The sequence below is a fragment of the Pteronotus mesoamericanus genome, unplaced genomic scaffold (assembly GCF_021234165.1).
Source record: "Pteronotus mesoamericanus isolate MK-2021 breed Mesoamerican mustached bat unplaced genomic scaffold, CSHL_Meso_final scaffold_651, whole genome shotgun sequence".
NCBI lineage: Eukaryota > Metazoa > Chordata > Mammalia > Chiroptera > Mormoopidae > Pteronotus > Pteronotus mesoamericanus.
The window spans coordinates 8,051,164-8,074,305 of record NW_026555325.1 but is presented as its reverse complement, the minus strand read 5'-3'; the positions used below and the strand labels follow the sequence as shown (position 1 = coordinate 8,074,305).

The following is a 23,142-nucleotide window of genomic DNA, read 5'->3' as shown; positions in this document are numbered from 1 at the left end:
CAAGCCTCATGCCATGCAAATGTTCAACGTTGCTTAAGGTTAAGGAGACTCCCCTAGACCTTATTAGTATATGTGGGGAATGATCTGAGGGGTGGAGTCCCCATCCTCTGAGTGGACAGATATTTTGAGGATTAATACTCAGCCCTCTTGGACCAATGGCTTTCTGAAACTATTTTCAAAAGATTACATACAGCATCAAAATATGATGAAGATGGTACATATACGAAAATAAGGAATCCATCTTCATTTTCCATGTTAATGAGAACAGTTAATTTATTTGGGACACTGAAACACTTTTAAGTAAAATGAATACTTTGAATAAAATGATACAACATAAACCTTAGATAGCTAGTTAATGTGACCAGTTACTTTGAATTTACCATTACATAAAAATGATGTATATTTGTAAATCAAGTTAAAAGTGCTCTGGTGGACATATTTAGAGATTTTTTTTTCCCAAATGAGATTTGTCTTGCTCTCTTATAATTATTGTTTTGAAGACTCGAATGTGTTCTTTGTTTATAACTCGATGATTCCCATAAAGGTAGCATTGTAGCACCACATAAAATAACTATAATAATTTGTTGTAACTGAACAAAAATGTGTTTGTGCAGAAAGCACCTAACAGCCGTAGCTTTGGTGAATTCTTTCCATAATCCTTCGATCAGCACTGTAATGTGAGCAGATCTAAAATATACTCTCTAATAAGTGCCTTGCCTTTTTTTTTTTCTTAACTACTTGGTGATATCCTAATTAACCATGCTCAATTGATTGCTTTCAAAATAAGAACTAAGAGCTCTCATCTAGTCAAGTGGAAGCTAATTCAACTCTTTTACACTATGGAAATGATACATCTCACATACACACTTGTTCCCACACCCACACACCCACCACGTGTAGTTTATTAGCAATCTCATATCCTGGGTCGTCTGGTTTCAGTGAGTATAGCTTGATAGTCACATTTATATGGATTTTTGCATATTATTTCTCTTTTAATACTCATGGGTATAAATGCTCATTTTTTGTTCACAAGTTGAAATAATTTTGGAATTTTTTTTGTGATCATTTGACAAACTCTCACATCCAGGAAATATGCTGTTTCACTTGGAAAAAACCCAAAAGAGTAAATGGGAGAAAATGAACTCAAATCAGGCAGAATGAAACTCTGACCACTTCATGTTTTAACCCAATTTGCCTCTCTCTTTCTTCAAGTCACAATTAAAAACATCTAATTCGAGTTGACAAAACACTTACTGATTTGAGTAGAAGATTATAGTCAGTAGCCAGAGCATCTATGTGCATGAGGTCATTCTTCCGTAGAACACAGGGTTTTGCGATCCTCATTACTGAGCATCACATGAACATCTTCTTTTCTCCACTCACATAGATAAATGAGAGTAGATGACACAATGTATAGCTAAATGTCATACACAGACCTGAAAAACTATTTTCAGCATATGTAAATCTCAGTCCAGGCATTACACAACAGGAGTTTAAAATGGTACATGTAAATCATCCAGACCGAAGCTTCTTAGGAAACACAAACCATTCTCTAAGGACATATGAGACCAGAACTTCAGAAGATGCTGTCTCACTGTGGGAAGGCAGACAACAGCGGTTTGCGGACCACCCTGGTGTGCAGTAATCAACAATGCAGTGGCCCACTTTATAAAGGCGTCAGACAGTCTGTAAGCAAAAAGGCAGAGCCTCCAACTGAGACAGGCCTTGCTATTAAGTGGCTTCCAGTAAAAAGAAAAACCCCCAGCTATAACATATGCAGCAAGTCTCATATCACAATATATTTCTCTTGTGTTCTACCTTATTTGGAGCAACTCCATCAAGAGTGTCATCTTGAAACACCCAAGTAGTGGAAAAGAACTCCTTCATGTGCTCACAGCCTTATCATGTCTTTATTATACAGCTGTACTTGTAAATATCTCGTCATGTGCCTGTTTTGCTTGCTGGACTGTGAATTCCGTGACTAGCTCCATGTCCTGTTCATCTTATTGTCTCTAATTTTCAACATAGTGTGTGTTTAAGGAGTCATTCAACACATATCTGGCAGAAAAGTTTTCTAGTCAATACTGCTCTTAGCCATATGGAGACTCCAGACAAACCACCTCCTGTGTTTTAGCTTCAGTTTCCTCATCTAACAAATGGCAACAATGCAAGTTTAAACATTTCACAAAAAAATTAGCAAAAGAGATTATATACTTGAAAATATTAAAAAAATGTTTTAAAACAGCATGTGTTTGCAATTGAGTTTCGGTATGTCTTGCAATATAAGCTAAACTTTCTGAATAATAAGTTATTAGAAGATATACAATGTTGTTGAATTTGACTTGCTCTGACAAACAAAAGTTCGTGAAGGTTAAAATTATTCAAAGGAATCTTGATTTGTATAACTTTTATAACACATTTAATGATAAAAATAACAAAGCAATTACTTCAGGAAGTATTGAAAATATTTCAGTTTACTTATAATCCTGACTTGGTATCAGCAAAAGTACCTCAGGGAGTACTAATACCTGCTGTGATAAGTAGAGAGACGAAGCCACATTTTGTCACTAGGGGCAACTTGCACAAACTGGGTACACAAATAGAAAATAATAACAAAGAAAGCATAATTAATTAATTCAAGCTTCAAGATAAGATCACTGGATCCTGCTGCCCCTACATGTTAATCAGTTGATTGATTAATTGCTACAATCATAATAATTATATGGTGAAAATCTAAGTATACTTAATGATAATGTAGACTTGGAGTTAGGAGTTCTCTTCAATCTGCATATCTTTTCTCTTTCTTGAATCAAAGAAGTTGGTTTCATTTACTTTAAAGATATCTTTTGACTTACAGAGCTGTAGAACTGGAAAGCTTATGTCAAAGTTAGAGAAGATTCAATTTTACTAATCCAATTAGCAACTTTTGGTGGTTTCTCAACTTTCTGTTTAAAAATTTAAAACAATCTCACCCAAAAATTAAATAAATAAAACAACTTCACCTATTAAATAGGAATTTTACATTATACCTATTCATCGAATAATACTACTTTTTTCACACATGGGAATCCCATATTTTGCTTTATATTTTTCCTACACACATGTGCACGCAGACACACACATTCATATACATCATGGAATCTTCACCTTTGCCAAAATTTTCTTTCTGATCACTTTCAACTTCTGATCAGCTATTCAGTGTTCCAATAGCCATATTTAGTTGGGTGACTCTGAAATAATTTCTTGCAGCACAAAGGTACTTTAAACTGTCTCAATCCTATGTCTACAAATATAATGCCAAGAAAAAAAAATCAGTTTATTGATGAGTTGTGTTTGGTTTTATTTTCTACTGTATATAAAATGATGAGTATAAAATGACTCATCATCACAGCTGCATTATCTCTATCAAATAATGTCTATCCTCTTGCTCACCTAGGTTTAAAATCTGACAGTGATTGTTTATCCAAATTGTCATTAAATCTTTGCAACTTTTACTTTTTTGTAATCTTTCTTACATATACCTCCTTTTTTCTTTTCTTTGTTTTACAAAATAGTAAGAGATTTTTAAATTGGTGAGGGGCACAGGATTCACTTAGCTACTAGATGCTTAAACTTTTGCATGGATACCAAAAACCTGGAGAACTTGTAAAAATAGGTTCTTGGGCTCTATTCCCAGAGACTGTTATTCAAAATGTCTGGAATGGGGCTCCTGAAATTTTATGTCTAACAATATCCCAGGTGATTCTGATGTGCCCAGTCTATAGACCACACTGTGAGTAGCACTTATTTTATAACTTTTCTGAGGTCACATACCTTCTAAGAATCTCGTTCCAGAAAACACATAGGTGAACATTAACACAAATCTGGTCAACCATTTGGGCAGTAGATTGTGAACCTCTTGCATATCTATGGACTTCAATTTCAGAATTTTGATATAGTATAATTTTATCATTTTGCAGAGAGATAAAACTGGGTCCCCAAATAAATGGGGCACTTGCCCCAATTCACATTGATTGGTAGCCACAAATAGTGCCTTGTGGACAACACAACAGAGTTTTCTGCCTCCTATCTCTCCTCTTAAATATATCCTGCCAATTACCACAACCATAATTTCTCTAAAACTGTTTTCACCGAGTAGTAAAAATGTTTAATGGGGTTAAAAAGTTTAATGGAGTTTTCATTGCTGTATATTAAAATTTAAATCCTTCTATGGCATTGAATTATCTGCAATTTATTAGTTAATTTATTGACCAAACATTTATTTAGTAGGTTTTCTGTGAAAGGTACTGTGTTAGGCAGAAGGATATGAGATCAAATACTACAACTGCAGGCTGCAAACTATATGGGAATTATAATACTGGCTTAACTGTATCTTTTCTCATCTTTTGCTGCAACCTCCAAAATATTTACTTCATTCTATTCAGATTCTTCACGCTCCCCCAAAACAACACACTCATTTGAGGGCTGGACTTGTACTCCTGCTCTTTCCTTAGCTGGCTCTTCAAACTCCAAATACAATGAATGACTCCTTGGTGAAGTCGTCCCACCTGCTGCACTTTTACTTCTCTCTTCTGTAGGGCATTTATCGTTTTCATCACATATTTTGCTGCTAGATCACAGGTAATTGCATATTCTTCTCTAGTTCATGGAATTTACCTCTAATTTGTTCAGTATCCCTCTCAAGAAATGCACACGCAGGCTTGAGGTAAGATGCTGTGATGTCAAGAAACTTTGAGAAGGAAGAGCTCGTTGATGTTGTTATCGAGGACAAGGGACTGACATAAATGGTTCCCAAATATGACTACACATCAGAATCACCTGGGGATTTGCTCATTGATTTTTGGGAAAAATTTCTCAACTTCTCCCTGAGCACACTGAATAAAATCTATCACAGCATGTCCAGACACCTGCTCCTATGACCGTGATTGGGGTCAAAACATCATTTGGAAACCCAGTAACTGATTCTGAGATCTCTTATAACATGGCCAAATATATTCTTTTTGTACTTTTTATTTTTAGCTTTTAAATCATTATAAATGTACTTATTCTTAATTTAGAAACTTGCAGAACATAGAAAAGCAAAAAAAAAATGAAAAACAAGGACTGCAGTCATTCATAGACAATCCTTGTTAATATATTTTGAAGTAAATACTTTCACTCTTTTCTCTACTTATAAATGTTCCTATGTATATTTTAAAATAAGTTCATACTGTACATGCTATGCTTTCTTTTAATGTTTATTGGCATTTTCCCTTGTGAGGAAATGTTTTCCACAACACAATTTAACAACTGTATAATATTTGATTATATAAATGTGCCATAATTTAAGCTTCCCTAAGTTTGGACATATATGTTACTTTCACATTTTTTACTATTATAAATAACATTTTGAGAAGCATGATTTTATACATTCTTATGTATATCGCTAAACATTTCCTAAGGTAAATTTCTCAATAAGAACCAATACCTATGCATATTTTTAGGCCTTTTGACATAGACAGCTGAAATGCCCTCCAAGAATGCTGTAAGAATTCCAGTTCTAAGTAACTAGCAGTTCTTGCACCATCATGAACTTTAGCTGGCATTTCATCTATCGCCAAGTGTTTATATCATCAGTAGTTTTTTATAGGTATCCTGAACTTACACCCATATAGTATACTTTACTGTGTGGAAATTGCATCTTTTGTTAAAGTTACTAAATTTTCGGCTATCTTCCTTGTGGATTACCACCAACATTAGAGAAAAGAAAACTCCAAACTAATTAATCTCCTGAAGTAAACTTTGATGAGACGTAACATAAAAGCTAAAAACCTGAGGCAGGAGAATGCTATTTCTTTGGTTGTTACTTTATTCCAGCCATCTGTTTAACAAATATCTGGTTTGAAATAGTGTCAATTAAAACTGATGGCTAATCTTAATAACTTGTACTTGTGAATATCAGCAAAACAACGTCGTGCTACTCGTACAGCTACACTACGGCAGATTTTATGTGGATACACAGTCTCTCTGTCTCTCCGTCTCTCTCTCTTTCTCTCTCTCTAACCCCTCAGAACCAGTGACCCAGAACACACACTGCTAAGCAAGTATGCAAAATGCAGTGCTGCTTAGCATTGGGAAATCCCAGATCTGGTGCCAAAAGGTTCATAAATAGTAATGAAACCTCTTGTGTCAAAAGTGAGCACTATTTAACAGCAAGCAAGAACAGCCTTTGAGACACTGCAGCTGGAGTTGTTCCACTGTGAGGGGACAGAATTCATAATGGTTATAGTTGTAACACCAGATCCTGGGAAGGCAATCTACTTCAGTCTGCAAAGTAAACTAAAGGGAATGGCTGCTCACACATGGTCCTGATGCCATCGACAGAAGAAACACAGCAACAGGAGCGGCGAAATAGGAATTTGGTGGCAGATGGAAATGTCTGCGGGAAGTGTCCACCCAGCTTTGTTTGGCCCATATTCTGAAACAACTACAATAAACACTTAGTGTCATAATTTATATGCATATCAGTACCAATAAATCAGAATCATGCAAACAGTCATGTTTATTATATTCTTGTTGCTTAATATTCATGACAGTAATTTATTTTTATAGTACAGTTTCACTGTTCTCTCCACCATTGCTCTGCCTTTAAGTCTGGTGAGTTGTTGTATTAGCAGTAGTTCAGGTAACCCTTTCAAGACTGCAAAAGTTCACTAGTCCAATCAAGGAATGCTATTGCTTGTTTAATTTTCCCCTTCCTCTCTCATAAACTTTTTAACCACTAAAATGAAATCTCTGTAAATTATATAGTGATACTAGTTTGACATATAGCAAACGTGAAGACTGGAGTCAACATATTCCTCTAAAGGTAGCTGTTGAACAGCTTAAAAGACAGATGAGGACATTTGAAGAGAACTAAGTGGTTAACTCTTTAATTTTCTATCAGTAAAATGGATTAAATCAAGCAGTTTCCACCTCTCTTATTCACCTTCTCATGAATCTTTCCCACTCTGCATTTTAGCAGTCCATTGCTGTTAATTACCATGAATTGTTAAAGGATGAATTATATGAAACAACAAACGCAAAGCACGTTATGTTTTTCTTATCACCTAGCACTGGAACAACAAAGGTGGGTAAGACACAGTTCCTACCCTGGAGATGCTTAGGTCAGATTAAGAGATGAAAAAAATATTGTGTAGTCCTATACCTAGACATAAGCCAACTAATGCTTAGTTTCATACTTAAAAATTCAACAGAGATAATTTGCAACTAATTGTCAGAGAAATCAGTCACAAACATACAAGCTTGCATAACTAATTTTATTTTAAAAAATCCCTATTAATAATACTCTCATGACTCGTGTGCTTTTCTGCAGTTTCTCTGTTTCAACAAAGATGTTAAACATTTTTTTAAAAGGGGTCTATCATTGAGTGTAAGTGGACATAGTAGCAAGATTTTAACTGTATTGGGCTTTTACTATTATGAAAATAATGAATTTCTTTTGTAGATTCCATGAAAGTACATTTCTAGGCAAAGTGATGCTTTGCTGCAGTCCCACCTTCCAATTAAAACAGTATGTATGACATTGTTTCTTAATTTATTTGCTGGAAAATGTAGTGAGGACACAGTGCCTTTTTTCTACACACACTTTAAAGCATTTCTTCCTTCATCTGCTAGGTGTGTTTGGCATTCGCTGGTATTTAATTTTATTTTTAAAAGTTTTTCAAGTGATGCAGGCACAAGAATGAGCATCTATAATGTTGCCTTGGATTCAAAAAGCAATACAAATTTTTCTTGATTTCACTTTAAATTGAATCATCAATACAGAAGCCTTTCTTAAATAATGGCATTTTGAGACCATGCATATGCGCAGAGAAATTTACTTGTGTTTGATTCAGTTTCCTCTCATGGTAGTTCTTTACAACATAGTGTTTATCTGAACCACATCTAAACCTACTAATCATCTCATTTCTAAGTAGAGACTTGTTATCACTTTGTCCAAATCATGCAAGAGTGATAGTTTCATGGTTAAGAGTAACGGCTTTGGAATCTTCCAGTTCTGGGTTCAAATCTCAGCTCTGCAATTTCCCACCTGGCAGCCTTAGGCATGCTAATTAGTTTCTATAATCCTGAGTTTCCTAAATTGAAATAATGAGAATAATAATATTTACCACAAAGGAGTTTTATAAATATTAACTTAAGTGGTAAAATGTACATAGAGTACTTGGATGTATGCAAGTGAAATACGGTAAGTACACCGTAATTTGGAATTGTAATTATACGGAGAGTTCCAAGATTTATTTATATATTAACATTGCTCTATTAGTTCACAATATTCAAAATTCAAAATAATTCTAAAAATTGTCCGAAAGTCTAAAGAATTCCGTTTTGCAGATTTGGACTCCCCTTTTCTACTATTCTTCTTATGGCAGTGTTTAAAGTTTTTCCCCAAATGTAGTGAATTGGTATCTTTAATTGCTCCATTGTTCCCAAGGGCCTTCCAGTCTGTGTTACGTAATCTTTAAATGTATTTCAGGACCTAGATGCGGGCATGGTAGATGCTTGCTCGAATTAGAAATGTCATAATGCTGAGAGGAAGATTGAGTATTAAGACTGAAGGGTTCACTGTTAAAAACTTAGGTTTTGGTCCCAGTTTCAGTGGTTGCCACATGATTCAGGTGAGACGAGTCTCATGAATACACAAAACCTAAAATTTAGGCCAGAATCCCTGCTACTGTTACTGTCTTGGCAGCCTGGGATCACACAGAGAAGAGCACGCTGTACACAGTTACAGGCATATTTCAGTGTATAGGTTCAAACTTAACATGAGAGAGAAATGGGTAAAAATGACACCTGGGACTTTAAATTCAACTTCAGACCCCAAGAATATAATTAAATAATATTAATAAAGAGCTAGTTGAATCTTGTGTTGAAATAATAGAAAGTTATAAGGAAGGAGAAACTTCATATGCATTGATAAAGTTGTGTAATTAAAACCATCCACTGAAGTATAATTTCTGTTATGGACTGAATTTTTTGTACCCTCCAAATTCACATGTAAATCCCTGCCCCCAGAGTGTGATGGTTTTTGGGAGGTGAGGCCTTGGGGAGGCAACTAGGTTTTGTTGAAGACCCGAAGACCTGAGGGTAGAGCCTCATGATGGGATTAGTATGTCCCTGAAAGAACAGAGAAAGGAAGAACAGTAAACAGGAATTGGAGCTTATGTTTTAAATATTTTCAAATATTAAGAGACTGTTACAAAAAGATGCTGTTTGGACCCTGACGTTGACCAATGTGATTTTTCCAGCTTTGTTCTAGCTGGTCTGGTTTTTCCTGTGTGTGGAGCATTCTGGGTCTTCAGAATGGCTAACACTGCTCTGTATTTTTCCAGGCGCCTCGCTCTCAGAAGTCCTGAGCCTTACAGATTTGAGCACCATTGACAGGAGTTTCTGAGGTCCTTCGGTGTCTAATATTTGCTTAGGGTCATTCTATTTTCCCCCCTAAAACATTATCATAATGGAGCACAAAGGAATAGAAATTTTTGAAGAATGTTTCAATGAGGTAATAGTTCCTTCTTAGGTGCCAATTAGATATTCAGGAAAAACTACACGAAATGTGTCAAAGAGCAATCTTACTAGTGAGCTCAGAGATGGGAGCCTGAAGGAGGAGCCCAAAAGATTGTTGATTTCATCTGCTGGTGAGACAGTATCAACCCACAACTAGCACAACAGATGGCACTAATTAGGTCTGCCCATCCGTTACTTGGCAGAAGAATAGACTTGAGATCTGAAAGAGTCAACCTTTCACCTGCTGGACATGCAAAGTGAGGATAAAAAGAGAAAGGGGCCAAGAGCTGATTGGTTAGACAGTAATCATGGACTCAGGGTCTTTTGGAATTTGAATTTTCTGAAAAAATAAAGGTGTTGTATGAAATAAAAAGCAGGGGAACTGCACATTTAAATGGGAAACTAAAAATAAGTCAATGAAAGGAGAAAAGTCTTATAATTATCCAATGCAACATATTTATATTTCACAGAGCTTTAAAAATATGTTTGCTTTCTTCTTCTAAATATATTATTTTTACTCTTAAAACCAGCTCTGCTACTTGGTTTCTATAAAACTGTAGCCATTTTTCATGTTTCTGTTTTCCAAACCATAGGTAGAAAATGTATGAGTCAATCCTTAGGGGCAAATTTCATTCTCCAAATCACATGGCAATTTTCAGTGAGGATATTCTGCTGTTCTAACATGAGCAGTATTCCCCCAGGACATTTATAGAACTCCAGCAGATATCACTTCTAAAGTTTAATTCCCCAGAATAATAAGGCATGAGCCAAATGAAGAAATGCCACATTTTAAGGGGCCCATGATAGTCTCAGAAGCCATTGAAATAAAATCCCTTTACTGAAAGAGCGCTGGAGAGCTGGAGCGAAAAGGTGATAGAGCAAAGGAGAGCACATGACTGAGTGTGAATAGAGAAATGAGGGGAAGGGGTCAGTTCTCACTTTATGTCAGGGTTTGAAAATAGCTCAGGGAGGTTGGTGTGAAAATTCTCTTGAGATAATTGTAAAAAATAACAAATAAGCCTCACTTTTTAAAGCTAGAATATCCTAAGTTGTGAGAGCTGAAAAGTGAAAGAATGAAACACTTCAGATTTGGAGAATGAATGTGTGTGCATGTGTGTACTTGTGGTCCTGTGTCTATGTATGTGCACATGTATAAGGAGGCTTAACTTCTGAGTATGGTTTTGTTGATAACTTTTGATGCTTTCATCTGAGAGAAAGATCTACAGTGTTACAAACATTTGCACAGGATGGTGCAGAGCCTACCCTGCCACACCTTAAACTCTTCGTCTACCAATGAGTTTGTGACCTTCACTAGCTGAAACACAGGGTCCACTGCCAGCAAGGAAGCTAATACCCCAACAAGGAGGATGAATTACTTTGAAGTTGTCTCTTCTGGTGTCACTGTGAAAGTCACAGTTTTACTAGTATTTAATAGAAGCAAGGCAGCATATCATGTTGGAGAAAATGGTGAGCCTCTGGGTCGTGATTAAGATGTATGTTCCAGAATAATGTGACAGGCTTTGGGCTAATCAGGTGGGGTTGTACCTGGGAATGGCTGGCAGAACAAAGGAGAAATGCCGTGAGATAAAGAAAGAAAGTGGGAGTCCCTATATTGTGAAGCAGTAGAATATCCCGTAATATCATCCTAATCATGTTCGATACTGTTTGGAATTTTGGAAACAAATATTAAAGCAGAATAAAGATAGCCATACATGCCATTTAAGTTAGCTTTAGTAGAGGAATGAAAAGGTTTGTGAGAATGGACAAAAGGTCATCTGAGAGTGTGGTCTAAGGATAGTCTGGTTGTACTCTGATTTAATAAGACTAGCTAACATTTACTGAATATAATGTGCCAGGAAATCTGTAAGTGCTCTGTCATGATTAGCATTTCATTAAATTCTTTACAATCCCCATGGGGAAGATACTATTTTTACATAATTTTATAGATGGGGAAATTGAGGTTTAGAGAGGTGAAGAGCTGGTGCAAGAAGCTCTTACAAATAGTAAATAGTGGAGTCAGAAGTTGAATGAAGATATTGCTATGCTGCGCAGGTACAAATTTGGGCAAAGCTGATGAGAATGACCTCACTAAGAAGTTGGCATATAAGTGGCAATCTGTGGACATGCCACTGGTAGAGGGATTGGGCAAACACTCTCAAGGTACTTGAGGTACTCAACAAAGAGCTAAAGAGACCGATAGGCTTGAATGAGAAGGGCACGGCAAGAGAGGTGTTGGCCACCGTATCATTGTAGGGCCCTGATGACCTCACAAAGAATCTGGCTTTTCCTCAAAATGAAATGGCAAGCAGTTGTGGCATTTAGATAACATTTATAATAGAATCACACTGGATTGGGTGAGAGGGTAAACAACCCTACTGGGAAGGTAGGAGAGGACATTCTCCTGGAGATGTGGTCAGTCAGAGTTGGAAGTGGGTGGGTGGAATTTTTTTTGGAAGGTGCCCTCAGCGGTGATCACAATGGGGTGTCAGTGTCAACCCCAAGAATGTGAAGTGAGGCAGGCATCTCAGTGTGAAATGAAAGGTCACAAGCCTTCAGTTTCATTAGAATCTATTGATGCAGTGAACTTGATAACGGGCAATGAAAACCAGTCACTTAAATCTACCATTAGAGGAATGGGTCAAGATAATTCTTTTCCACCGAGGTACTGAGGAGAAATTCTGCATTTTGTTATATGCCTTTTGAAGGCATGTTTATTCAGTGGGAGCAGGGATGCTCAGGAAGCTGACTCATGAAGGCTGACTGGCTGATTGCTCAGCTTTGGAGTTTATTGCTTGGAAAAGTGACCTCTTAAGAATATGGAAGAAGGGAGTGCAAGTAAAAGAAAAGTTTTAAGGAAAAACAAAAAGACAAACACCACATTTTCAATGGAGCTGGTTTTACCACTCAATTAATTTCAGAGTTAAGGAGCAATTTTAATTCTGAATCACCTTTTAGTTTTACTTATAAAGGACTTTTCATTAAGCCAAATTAAATAGATGGAGGTCCAGTTGTTTATTTTCTACTAACTAAAGCGTTCTTACAAAAAGACACCTGTGCAGGCCATTTGGCTCTAGTCAACTATTTTTTTTAACAATTTAATTATGAATATAATTAGAATGAGTTAAGAGACAAGCTAAGCATCAGCCATAAAATTTCTAGTTTGTTAAAGACGCGCGCGCGCGCACACACACACACACACACTGATTAAAAAGCAACCATGAGAAAAACCCTGCTAAGTCTGTGAGAACGTTGCTTGCATTGGAAACTTTAGTCGTAGGGGGATATTTGTAAAATCTATCTTTATTTTAATTTCAACCTTCTTTGAAATGGTTGCATGGAGAATATTTTTATACTACATTATTTTTACATCTCTGGTTTATTTTTGGTGAGCCTTGAAACCTTGCTTTTTACTTTCTCTAGTTTTAAGGCAATTTGTCACTATCATGCTTTAAAGTTTAGCGACTATGTGTAGTTAAGTGTCTTGCAAGCTCTGTTTCTTTTCTCCCAAAGAGTGTCATCATGGAGTTGATGATGCATCAGAAATAGTTTGAACAAAGGGCAAGATAAAGTCAAGAGTAAAGAAAATATTTGCAAATGTACTTGACTGGCTTTTTCCCACCCAATTACATATTGAAAGCATACTTTAAAGGTAAAATGGCATAACTGGCCATGGTGGGGGGGTATGAGGACATGTAACAGATACTTCCTGTCATAAGGCAATGTCTTTAATTTAAAACATCTTTATATGAAGATGGTGTAACTGATATATATATAGGAGTGTTTAATATATATGTTATATACATGACAGATACATGAGTTGTTTTGAAGAACGAGGCATGGGGTAAGCTCTACCTTTGGGGACTAAAAGCCTGCATTTTAATGATGTTCAGTTAATCTTATGAATACCATTTCTTACAATTTGTTCTACTGCTTAATTAATCAGTATTTACAAAATCTAGGCATTGAAAATATATATTATCTTCAAGTGCATGTGTGACTACAGTCTTTAATTTGAAGGCTTGTATATAACATTATTTCTGTCTCAGTTTATTAGCACTTGCACATGTTACATACATATATACATATCTGTATATGCTCATATATAAAATAAACTTGATATATAGAGAACATTATATATAATGTTTTTCTTAAGAGAAGCTGGAAAACATGACAATAAAATTATTAATGTTAAATAATTAATATGAAAATAATTAATAAAATCATTTTGATCAAGAAGTTTGCTTTGATTGTATTCCCATGACAGGAAGTATATAGAACATTACTCAGAGGTAGGAAGACAAGTCATTATTTTTGTACACAAAAGACAAATTTGGAAACTCAGAATATAACAAGTCAGTAACTCACATGCTCAATTATGAAGAGAAGAAGTTGACCAGAATGAAATTGTCAGATAATCCTTGAATAAATGAACTTTGATCCAGGCTTGCGTCAAGTCTTTAAGCCTATCCCTCAGAAATATTAGATAACACGTCCTTTAAGTAAATGTATCAGGTAAATTCCCTTTACTTCTCTATTATCAACTAATTAATCTATAGTTTCACTGACATGCCAACACTGATGATCATTTGGATTTAAGAGGAGGCACATGAAAATTGGTGGATTAAGAGCATTTGCGACATGGAGGTGAAGCAGGTGCTACCTGCAAAAACGAAGAGAGGGAAAAACATGGAGTAGAAAGAAAAATGGCTCCACAAACATTTACGCACCTTAATTCCCAGAGCCTGTGGATATGCATCTCACATGATGAAAAGAGATTTCTTTACATGTGATTAAGTTAAGATCCTTGAAATATGGAAGGTATCCTGGATTATCTGTGAGGGCCTAAAGTAATCACAAGGATCCTCAAAAGTGGAAGACTGAGGAGAAAAAAGTCAGAGGGAGGTATGACTCTGGAAGAGGCCAGAGCGATGTGCTGTCAGGTAATTGCTGCCTGTGAAGTTGGAGGAAGGAAACCACTGTAGAGATATGTGGGCAGCCTCTAGAAGCTGGAAAAGGCAAGGAAGTGGATTCTCTTCTGGAACCTCCAGAAAGAAATGCAGTACTACTGAGACTTTGCTTTTAGCCCAGTAGACTAAGTTTCAGACTTCCACTTTACAGAACTATAAAATAATAAATCACTGTATATAAAGCCACTAAGTTCAAGGTAATTTTTACTAGCAGTAGAAAACTAATACACATGTCTTCTAGGAAACAGTGGTTGTAGCTCAGAAAGCAGGAAGAAATCCCTGGCTGAATACCCTGATGCTCCTTGGATGCAACCATTCAATATAAATTAGAAAGACAGAAGGCTCTAGAAAGGACATGTCCAGGACAAAAAAAAAGGGACTTTGTATAATAGTGTCAGCAAAGAGTAAGGACAATATAAAAGGGGGGAAAACAAGCAAAGAAAATGGAAAGCAATTACAAACTCTGAAAAATAAATACATATAAAATATATACAGGAAAATTATGATCCTACAATAGAAACCAAATGTGGCCAAGAGTTTAAGCAATTTTTGGAGTGTAATAAAATAAATTCTACTTGACCTGGTGAGGAATATCCTTTGAAAAGTGGAAATGTCCAGACCCCTGAAGGCCTTTAGCCAGGGATTGTATTACCTATCATAAAAGTCTATAGCTGTGTTTTTGTACCAAGATCACATTGACAGTACTAATCATGCCTTCAGCATAAGTCAGTTCCAGAGAATTAGTCACTGCAGTCAGTGGGTTAAATCCCAACTAAATAACCCTGCAGGTGACACAGTTGCATTGACCTTAAGTATAGAATTTCAGATCAATAACTGTGGTACTTGGGTTCTGAAATATAAAGCAATCTCTAGTGTTTTTGTTACCCCAATGGGTGTTATCTGACAGGGGATCACTATGGCAATTGCCGGTTCTTATCATATTAATGTTTGTTTTGGGTCCAAAAAAAACTATTTTAAAAAGTAACTGCCTTCTGTTCTCTTTTGTTGGAATGTGTAATGATGACTTTCAAACATATAATGAAAATTAACAGTAACTCAAATAGCACAAGTTGTCATTAATTTCTTATACATGAAATAAAACTTCTTCCTCAGAGGTAAAGCATTCCAGATAGATGTAAAATTCCTTTGGCTTATTCACCTTTCAACTCTGTCCTACAAGGGTAACAGATCTCTCAATTTGGGACCAAATAAAAATGTTAAGCCTTTACAAACTGGATTTGGGGACAGTGAGAAAGGAAAGGGAAATAATGTTACAACTACATGAACTGTGATGTTGACTGGTATGGTGTTCTGCTAGTGTTTAAACCAAAAAAACAGAAACCACTTCAAGTATTTATACCAATGGAGCGAATTATTTTGATGCAGGAAACTGGTAACCCATGTAATGAAGAAGCTAATAGCCAAATAAGGAAGAGAGAAGAAGCCAAAAAACTAGCCATTGCAGGAAGCCACTACTATGCTGGAGGAGCAAAGAGAGGAGGCTCCATAACACAAGACAAGCTGGAACCAGAGCGAACCTGTCCAACCCAAGATGGAGCCATGGAAGAGATACATCCTGAGGTAGAGAAGCCAACCAGAGCAGATGGATGGGCAAGGGAGAGGGGGTGGGGGGTAAACTAACAAACTGGTTTGCCTTTTCTTTCCCTTCCTCCTGCTATCTACTGCTGGTGGCTTCCACTGGCTACAGTAGCAGGAAAACAACCCTCAAGGGTACCTGTGAAATACAGCTGGCAAAGGTCAAGCTTCTGACCATACAGAGCACAGAAGAGAAGGATGAGAATGGCCAAAGAGGCCCAGAGCCCACATATACGGTCATCTCCCCTGTGAATTGACATTACATGGTCAATTCCTGGTTTATTCCTTTTATGAAAAAGACAACAACTCATGGTCAAGTTTGTTGAGATCCTCACTGTACAGATTTTACAAGAGGCAGTGAGAGCTATGATAAAGCTCAGCATCCCTCTGGGACTGGGTGGACATATATGTTTTCATATTTATATTTTATATTTTGAAAGATTCTTTTTTTACTCAAGTGGCACACAATGGGATAAAAGTGCTCCCTCTGGTGCAGTTATACCATTGCCAAGGAATTAGGTGGCTATCCTCTCATTTCTTGAAGGTATTTCAATATGATTTACAACCTAGAGCTGAGTTTAGAAGACAAAAGCTAATTCAAGGTTATGCCAAAAATACATGGGTTAGTAAACATATGCCTTCGTCCATCATCATAACATATTTCTCAGACATATTACCCTGTTAGTCAGTCCCTTCATTTTACATATTAAGTACTATCCTATGTTAAACAAGGCAACTTTGCTCAAATTGATTCTCCTTGCCTGAGCAATGAAGGAAAACTCTCTTGTCTCTTCACTTCTAGATTGATTTCTCAAATAGAGCTGTTGGCATTTACACAGTATCTTACATTTTAAAAGGACTTTCTTAAGCACTATCTCATCCACTCTCACCATCACCCATTTTAGAAGTGCTGATGACAGCCATTGTCACAAGAGCATGCTTCCCATGCCAGTGTTCTTGTTCTGACCATGCCAGTGTTTCTGAAGTTCTGTCCAGTTTGAACCCAAGTCCTCGGATGGTACAGAAATGGTACTACTCCTTCTGGAAATTCAAAGAACACACCTTTACCTGTGTTCTGAAGACCTGCTTCCCCTACTTCTTAATCTAAAGGAATGGCTTGCCTAATATTAAAATCAGGTAAATTGAGAGAAGCTTAACTAATGGCTGTCCTGTATTACAGCCCTCAGATTAGCACATGTACAAGCGTGTTTTCCAAATAACATAATTGTCACTTAAAAATATGGAAACTATGATGTGAAATTTGTGTGACTTTTTCAAATATAAGTAAATAGAGATAAGTACTCAAATATAAGTAAATAGAGATAAGTACCCAAATATAAGTCTCTCCAATTTCCTACCAGAACACTGTCCTGTAACTGTGAATGATATCCATGCTGTGTGTTCCAAGACAGAATATCAGAATCAGTTGTTATGGAAATATATGCTTATTTATTTTTTTCTTTATTCCTCCTTTTAAGTGAAGAGAGCCTGGGAACTATAAAATATTATTTTTCTTGAGAAGCAGAGGACTCATGAAATGAAATGTTATGACAAGAGATAGGAGCTCCAGCCTCACCTCAAAACCCATACTTTGAGCACAGCTACTATATATACCAGCCTCAAAACAACAACAACAACAATAACACAATCCTAAACTGTGAGCAGATAACAAGGGAAACAATTTGAGAAAATAAACTCTGCTTTATTCCTGTCAATATCATTTTGCCAGAACTTTATTTTTGTGAAATAAAAAAAAAACAGAATAAAAAGGCATATTGAGGGGCTGTTCTCCAACATCGGCTCCCCAAATCTACACTCCCATTAATGGGAATATAGTACACACCGCCAGCCAAGATCAGACCTCCTAAGTAGAACATTTTTTTTCTTGCAGATTTTTCTTGTTTGGACTTTAATTAAGCTCCTGCCAGGATTGCAGGCTTTTTAATTTTACCTTTCTTTCTTCTACCTTTTTCTTCCTTGAATCAGCTTACTGCCAGGGAACTTTTTCCAAGCTGTCACAATTATATAGTAAGTGTACCCTAAGCTCTTAAATTTAGAGATGAACTAGGAGTCACTTCTCTAAGAACAGCAGAGGTTTCCTTGTATTTGGAAAAAATTTCATTCATTCACTCATTTTTACTTAAGCGTGTGTGTGTGCATTATGGATGAGAAAGCATAGAAAAGGAAGCTTCATAGAGTGTACAAAGACAATTGGCTAGTATGTAATGTAACTCAACCTCCCACAGAGTCACCAGTTTAATAGAAGAAACTTGCCACTACTTAGTTTAATATTCACACTGCTTATAAGCAAATTGTAGCTGACTATTTACCAGTATTGGTGGGTGAAAGGTGAATGAAGAGAAGGTGATGCTTCAGTTGGTGATCTGACACTTCTTTATGAAATGTAATATTTAATGTACTGGGGTTCTTTTTCAAGATCCCTTTATACTCAGTCAAAGTATAAAGGAATGGGTTGGGGTGCCAATGGTGACCCCTTTAAAACAGAGTCTATGAGAAGCTATTTTCTTTCAAGAGGCTTGGTTGAAAATTGGCCACCTTAAATATAATGTCTTTTTTTCATAATTAAAAACAAAGATATTACAGGGCCAGAAATAAAAATAAGCCATCAAAAACACAAACACTAAAATGAAAGATGTGGAGCATTGGGAATATTGTTATCTCCATGATTGCTATCATCGACATTCTTATTATTTAGTTAATAATTCCACGCTGCCAGCTTATTCCACCAACCGCTCCTATGTGTAAGGTACTTACTGATCGCTTCCACAAACTGCTCAAAGAAGCTGTAAGGGAAGAGCGGCTCAGGCAGCTCCCGGAAAAACATCTTCAGTGCTCCGGTGACAACGTGGATGTCCTCCCACTGGCTGTCGTCCAAATTCAGCTTCTCTTCTGGGAAAACACGAGGAGAAATGGAACAACTGGTTTTAATGAAACAATTACAAGACACTAATTATTATGTTAATGTTTGCCTACTATCATCAGCAACCGTTAACAGCCTTCTGCACCTAGAGGTTTGGTGCTGTGCATGTTTTTTTTCCCCCCCTTTTTCCGTAGGAAGGAAACATTTTCAATGGAATACCATCTGTAGGAATGCAGCTAACAAAAAAACAAGAGACACAAAGAGACAGTGCCATTGACACAGTATGTCAGATACATTTATTCCCATAATGCATCAGTATGAAAATTAGCATCACAGCTCAACGTGATTCAAAGCTATTTGGTTTTGAGGCCGAGGGGCTAAGAGTTGCCAATGATGGCCGGCTCAAGGGACCGGCCTAAAGGCCTTGCTGAGCCAACAGGAGACATATGCTAAACATGGCAATAGAAAATGAGTTATTGCTTTACATGTGTTAGCCTTGCTATGTACAAGGGAATAATGGGTAACACTTTCTTTCTTTCTTTCTTTTTTTTCCTGAATATAAAGTCAGCAAGGAATAGAATACTGAGTGAGAAAGGATATTAATTCCTTCTTACTGCTTCAAAAATATCTTTTTTTTTTTTTTTTGCTTTTCATCTCATCAAGGAAAATGTACCCAGCAACAATATTAGACAGACCCCTGTTGGCCTGTGTAGGCTATGCAAAGCTGTCAAAAATGATAACACACTAAAGACAAACCACAAATGCTTACCAACTGCTCTTAGAAACAACGGAAATGCTTGCTTTGGAAGCCTGAGTGAGTTGAAACATTTAAATATTAAAGAAAATAAATGCCAAAATGAAGTTTTTAGAAGAAATAAAGAGATGTTGGGCAATTATTATTTTCCTTTTTGCTCTCAGTATGAAAGCCTAGAATCATTTTCACCCAAGAAGTGGGTACAATAGGGTCTGCAAATGACATAGTTACATACGACTAAAAGGACGCAAGGCACAAAAGCATCGCTGCTGATCCATCACATTTGTCTTGTTTTCTATGCGACATAGAAAAGATTTTGGATTCTGGGCTTAATGAAAACTAAAGCTAATCATTTTAGACAATGTGAAGCTGAATATCCTGGCAAGAACTTAACAGGTATTCATTCGGTCAACTGGAATTTTGTTTCTTTACCAATATATTAAGCTTACATTCACATGCCTTCTTGATGTCAGTGTTTCAATGCAGAGAAGAATTTGCACCAAAAATGTTTTTTTAAAAAAAGAAAAAAGCTGAGAATTGTCACTGTAGGGAATCTCTGCGTGAACTGTTTTGCTAACACTGTTCATGTCCTTTTAAAAATATTAGCTGAAATCTTTATCAGATCTTTTTTTTCTAAATGGGCCATTATTTTCAGGGCTAGTAAGTGATGTTTCTGCTCACTAGGATGTTTGCAATGAGAAGCAATGAAGGTGGATCTGTGTATTTCAGATGGTCTATTTTTTCCTTCCTTTTCAGTCATCATTCCTACCTCAATCATAACACAATAATATGATCCACAACAAAATCAGCAGAGGAGACCTTCTTTCTGCCTTGCAATCATTTGTGATTGATTGTATTTCAACAATTAGTCTTTTATTTGGCTACACACTATTGAAATAGGACGACAGCATCTTAGCAGGCCAGCTTTAAACAGTCAACTGTTAACAATAGCATCAAAAAGGGAGACCTGATGGGGTTTACTGTCACTTTAAAGAACGGGGTTTTCACATTGTTGAAATCTGTCAGATATTTTGAAATGTCCCTCTCACTATGGTGCCACACCCCCTGCGTGCCCTTATAATAAAATTGGTTTTACTCCTGATTAAATCATTTTCTCCCTTCCCACTACCATACTTCTCATAATGGACCTGTGCGCTCTACAGCTGGTGTTCTTCCCATGGTACCAATTCTTACTTTATCTTTTAAGCACTTTGCTGCTAAGATCTCATGCAGAGTGCTTATGTTTTGTTAAGAGCTTCATTCTTAGAGAAATAGCTTAACACATGTTCTAAAAATGTTGTACAACTTATTGCTTAAAACATTTAGAAAACGTGTAAGTACTATAGTTTTGGCACTGAACTTTAAGTGAAAACCTAAACACACACACACACACACGTGCTCACTATACAACTATCTCTACCAAAAATTTATCAGGAAAGTCCAACATAAAATTCCACTCTGATAGGTAGGTTTGAGATTTTTCAAAGGAAAGCATTCAGGTAAAAAAGAGGCCGGTTTCATCTTGAGTAGAAAAAACAAGAACAAATACAGTGATTGTGTGACCAAATGCAAGTGCCATTGATATTAGTCATGTTTCCATAAACATCAGTTAATTCAAATGATTATGAAATGGAATATTTCAATATACATAAAAAATCTACCCAGAAATCAATACCATTTTATTATGCCAACTCAAAATGCCACGTAATATCAATATCAACTTGAGTGACTTAAACTTGCATTCCTACTGTAGATATCTATGTAGTCTCCATTTAAAGAAAAGTATTTATTGCATTCCAACAAGTAGCTTAAAGAAATAATATAGCAAGTAATGGAAATATAATATCTAATTTTTATATTAAATTTTTATAAACCAGAGGCTTTTAAGATATATTTTTCAAGGCCACATGACTTATCAGAATATACAATTATGTCTATATTTATAAACCTTCTCATGAATCCAACCAGTTCCCAAGCTGAACTGACTATAACACTGTTTCTGTGTTAACAGGTACCATTCTAAACACATTTGTGTTATTTGATAGGCATTTTCTAACTTAACTGGTAGCAGTGATGACATTTTATGCCTCTTCTTTTCCAGAAGGGTAAGGTTTCTCAACGGTGATGCACTCTGGATATCTAGGGCTGGATAACTCTTCGTTCTGGGGGAGGTACTGCTCTCTTGGATGTTTAGTAGAGTCTTTGGCCTCAACCCACCCGATGCCAGTAGTAGTTCCCAGTGGTGATGATGAAAAATATCTCCTTGTCATACAAAGTTATCCCCAGTTTAGAACCACTATAGTAAAACTTGTAAGAGTCTGTAGAAGTTACTCAATGAATACCGATTTATGAAGTTGACCTAAGGTAGATAGAGAACTAGAAAACTAGATACACGCATAGTGAGAAATCTTTAATGTGACCTTAAGAATTACTAATTTTTGTTGACAAAATCAAAACCTTTTATAGAACAAAATCACATGACCACATTTCAGGGTGCTTTGCTACAAAAAAAAAATGACCAACAATTACTTAGTGCTCACATTTTAGTAAGGACTATGCTGTGCACATTGCATGTATGATATACTATAATTATTTTCAATACGAAAATAAGGTACATGACATTGTTTTCCTCATCTCCATTTCACAGATAGGAAAAATGAGGCATGGGTAGATTAAGTACTTTTCCATGGCTGACAAGTGATGAATCCAGGATCAGGAGCCAATAAGCCCCACCTCCTGTCCCCCATCCCCTGAAAACCACTGTGTTCATATATAAAAGTGGCAGCAGAAGCTGGAAGCGCAAAGGTAAATAAATAGTAATTACCAATAGTAGTAGATTTACTAGTACTTCACAGAGAGTGTTTACCCTAAATGTCTTACTTGAGTCTATGCTTCTACCTGTAAACCGACCCGTCTTTTCTGATTACCAACTTATAGAAGGAACAGATTTTCATGTAAAGAGATATAAAACAAATAGGCAATAAAAAGAAACTGCATTAGGAAAGGGGCATAAAATGGGGCAAATTGTTATGTGGTAATAGAGTAAAGAGGAAATATGATAGAGTGAGAAAGATTATACAAAATACCAGGCCTGGATGTACTCCTAATCCATTATATATCTGTTTATTTGTGAGATGAAGATAGTTAGAAGGATATTTGTTGGTATCAAATGAGAAAACATATCTGAAAAACATTTGGAAAGCACTAGGAAACAGACATATTCAAGATGTCAATGTGATGGGGACCATGAATAAAGACCAAAACTATGTAAGAGATTAAGGCAGTGGAAATACCGAGCAAACATTATAAACGATTCTGGTTGCTTCAGAGGATTTACCTCAGCATGATGCAGTTTGTCATATGAAAACTTTACTGGGAAGAAGTCTGGTTGAATCAAG

At 36.3% G+C, this 23,142-nt stretch overlaps 1 protein-coding gene across 1 annotated transcript in view; it reads right to left on the bottom strand.

Moving 5' to 3' along the window:
• The window catches only part of ARHGAP15 (Rho GTPase activating protein 15), a 609,081-nt gene that overhangs the window by 108,806 nt on the left and 477,133 nt on the right, over positions 1–23,142 (bottom strand). The window contains exon 12 of the mRNA XM_054562678.1: positions 18,885–19,019. Coding sequence (XP_054418653.1) covers positions 18,885–19,019 — 135 coding nt within the window. The remainder of the gene's footprint in view (positions 1–18,884; positions 19,020–23,142) is intronic.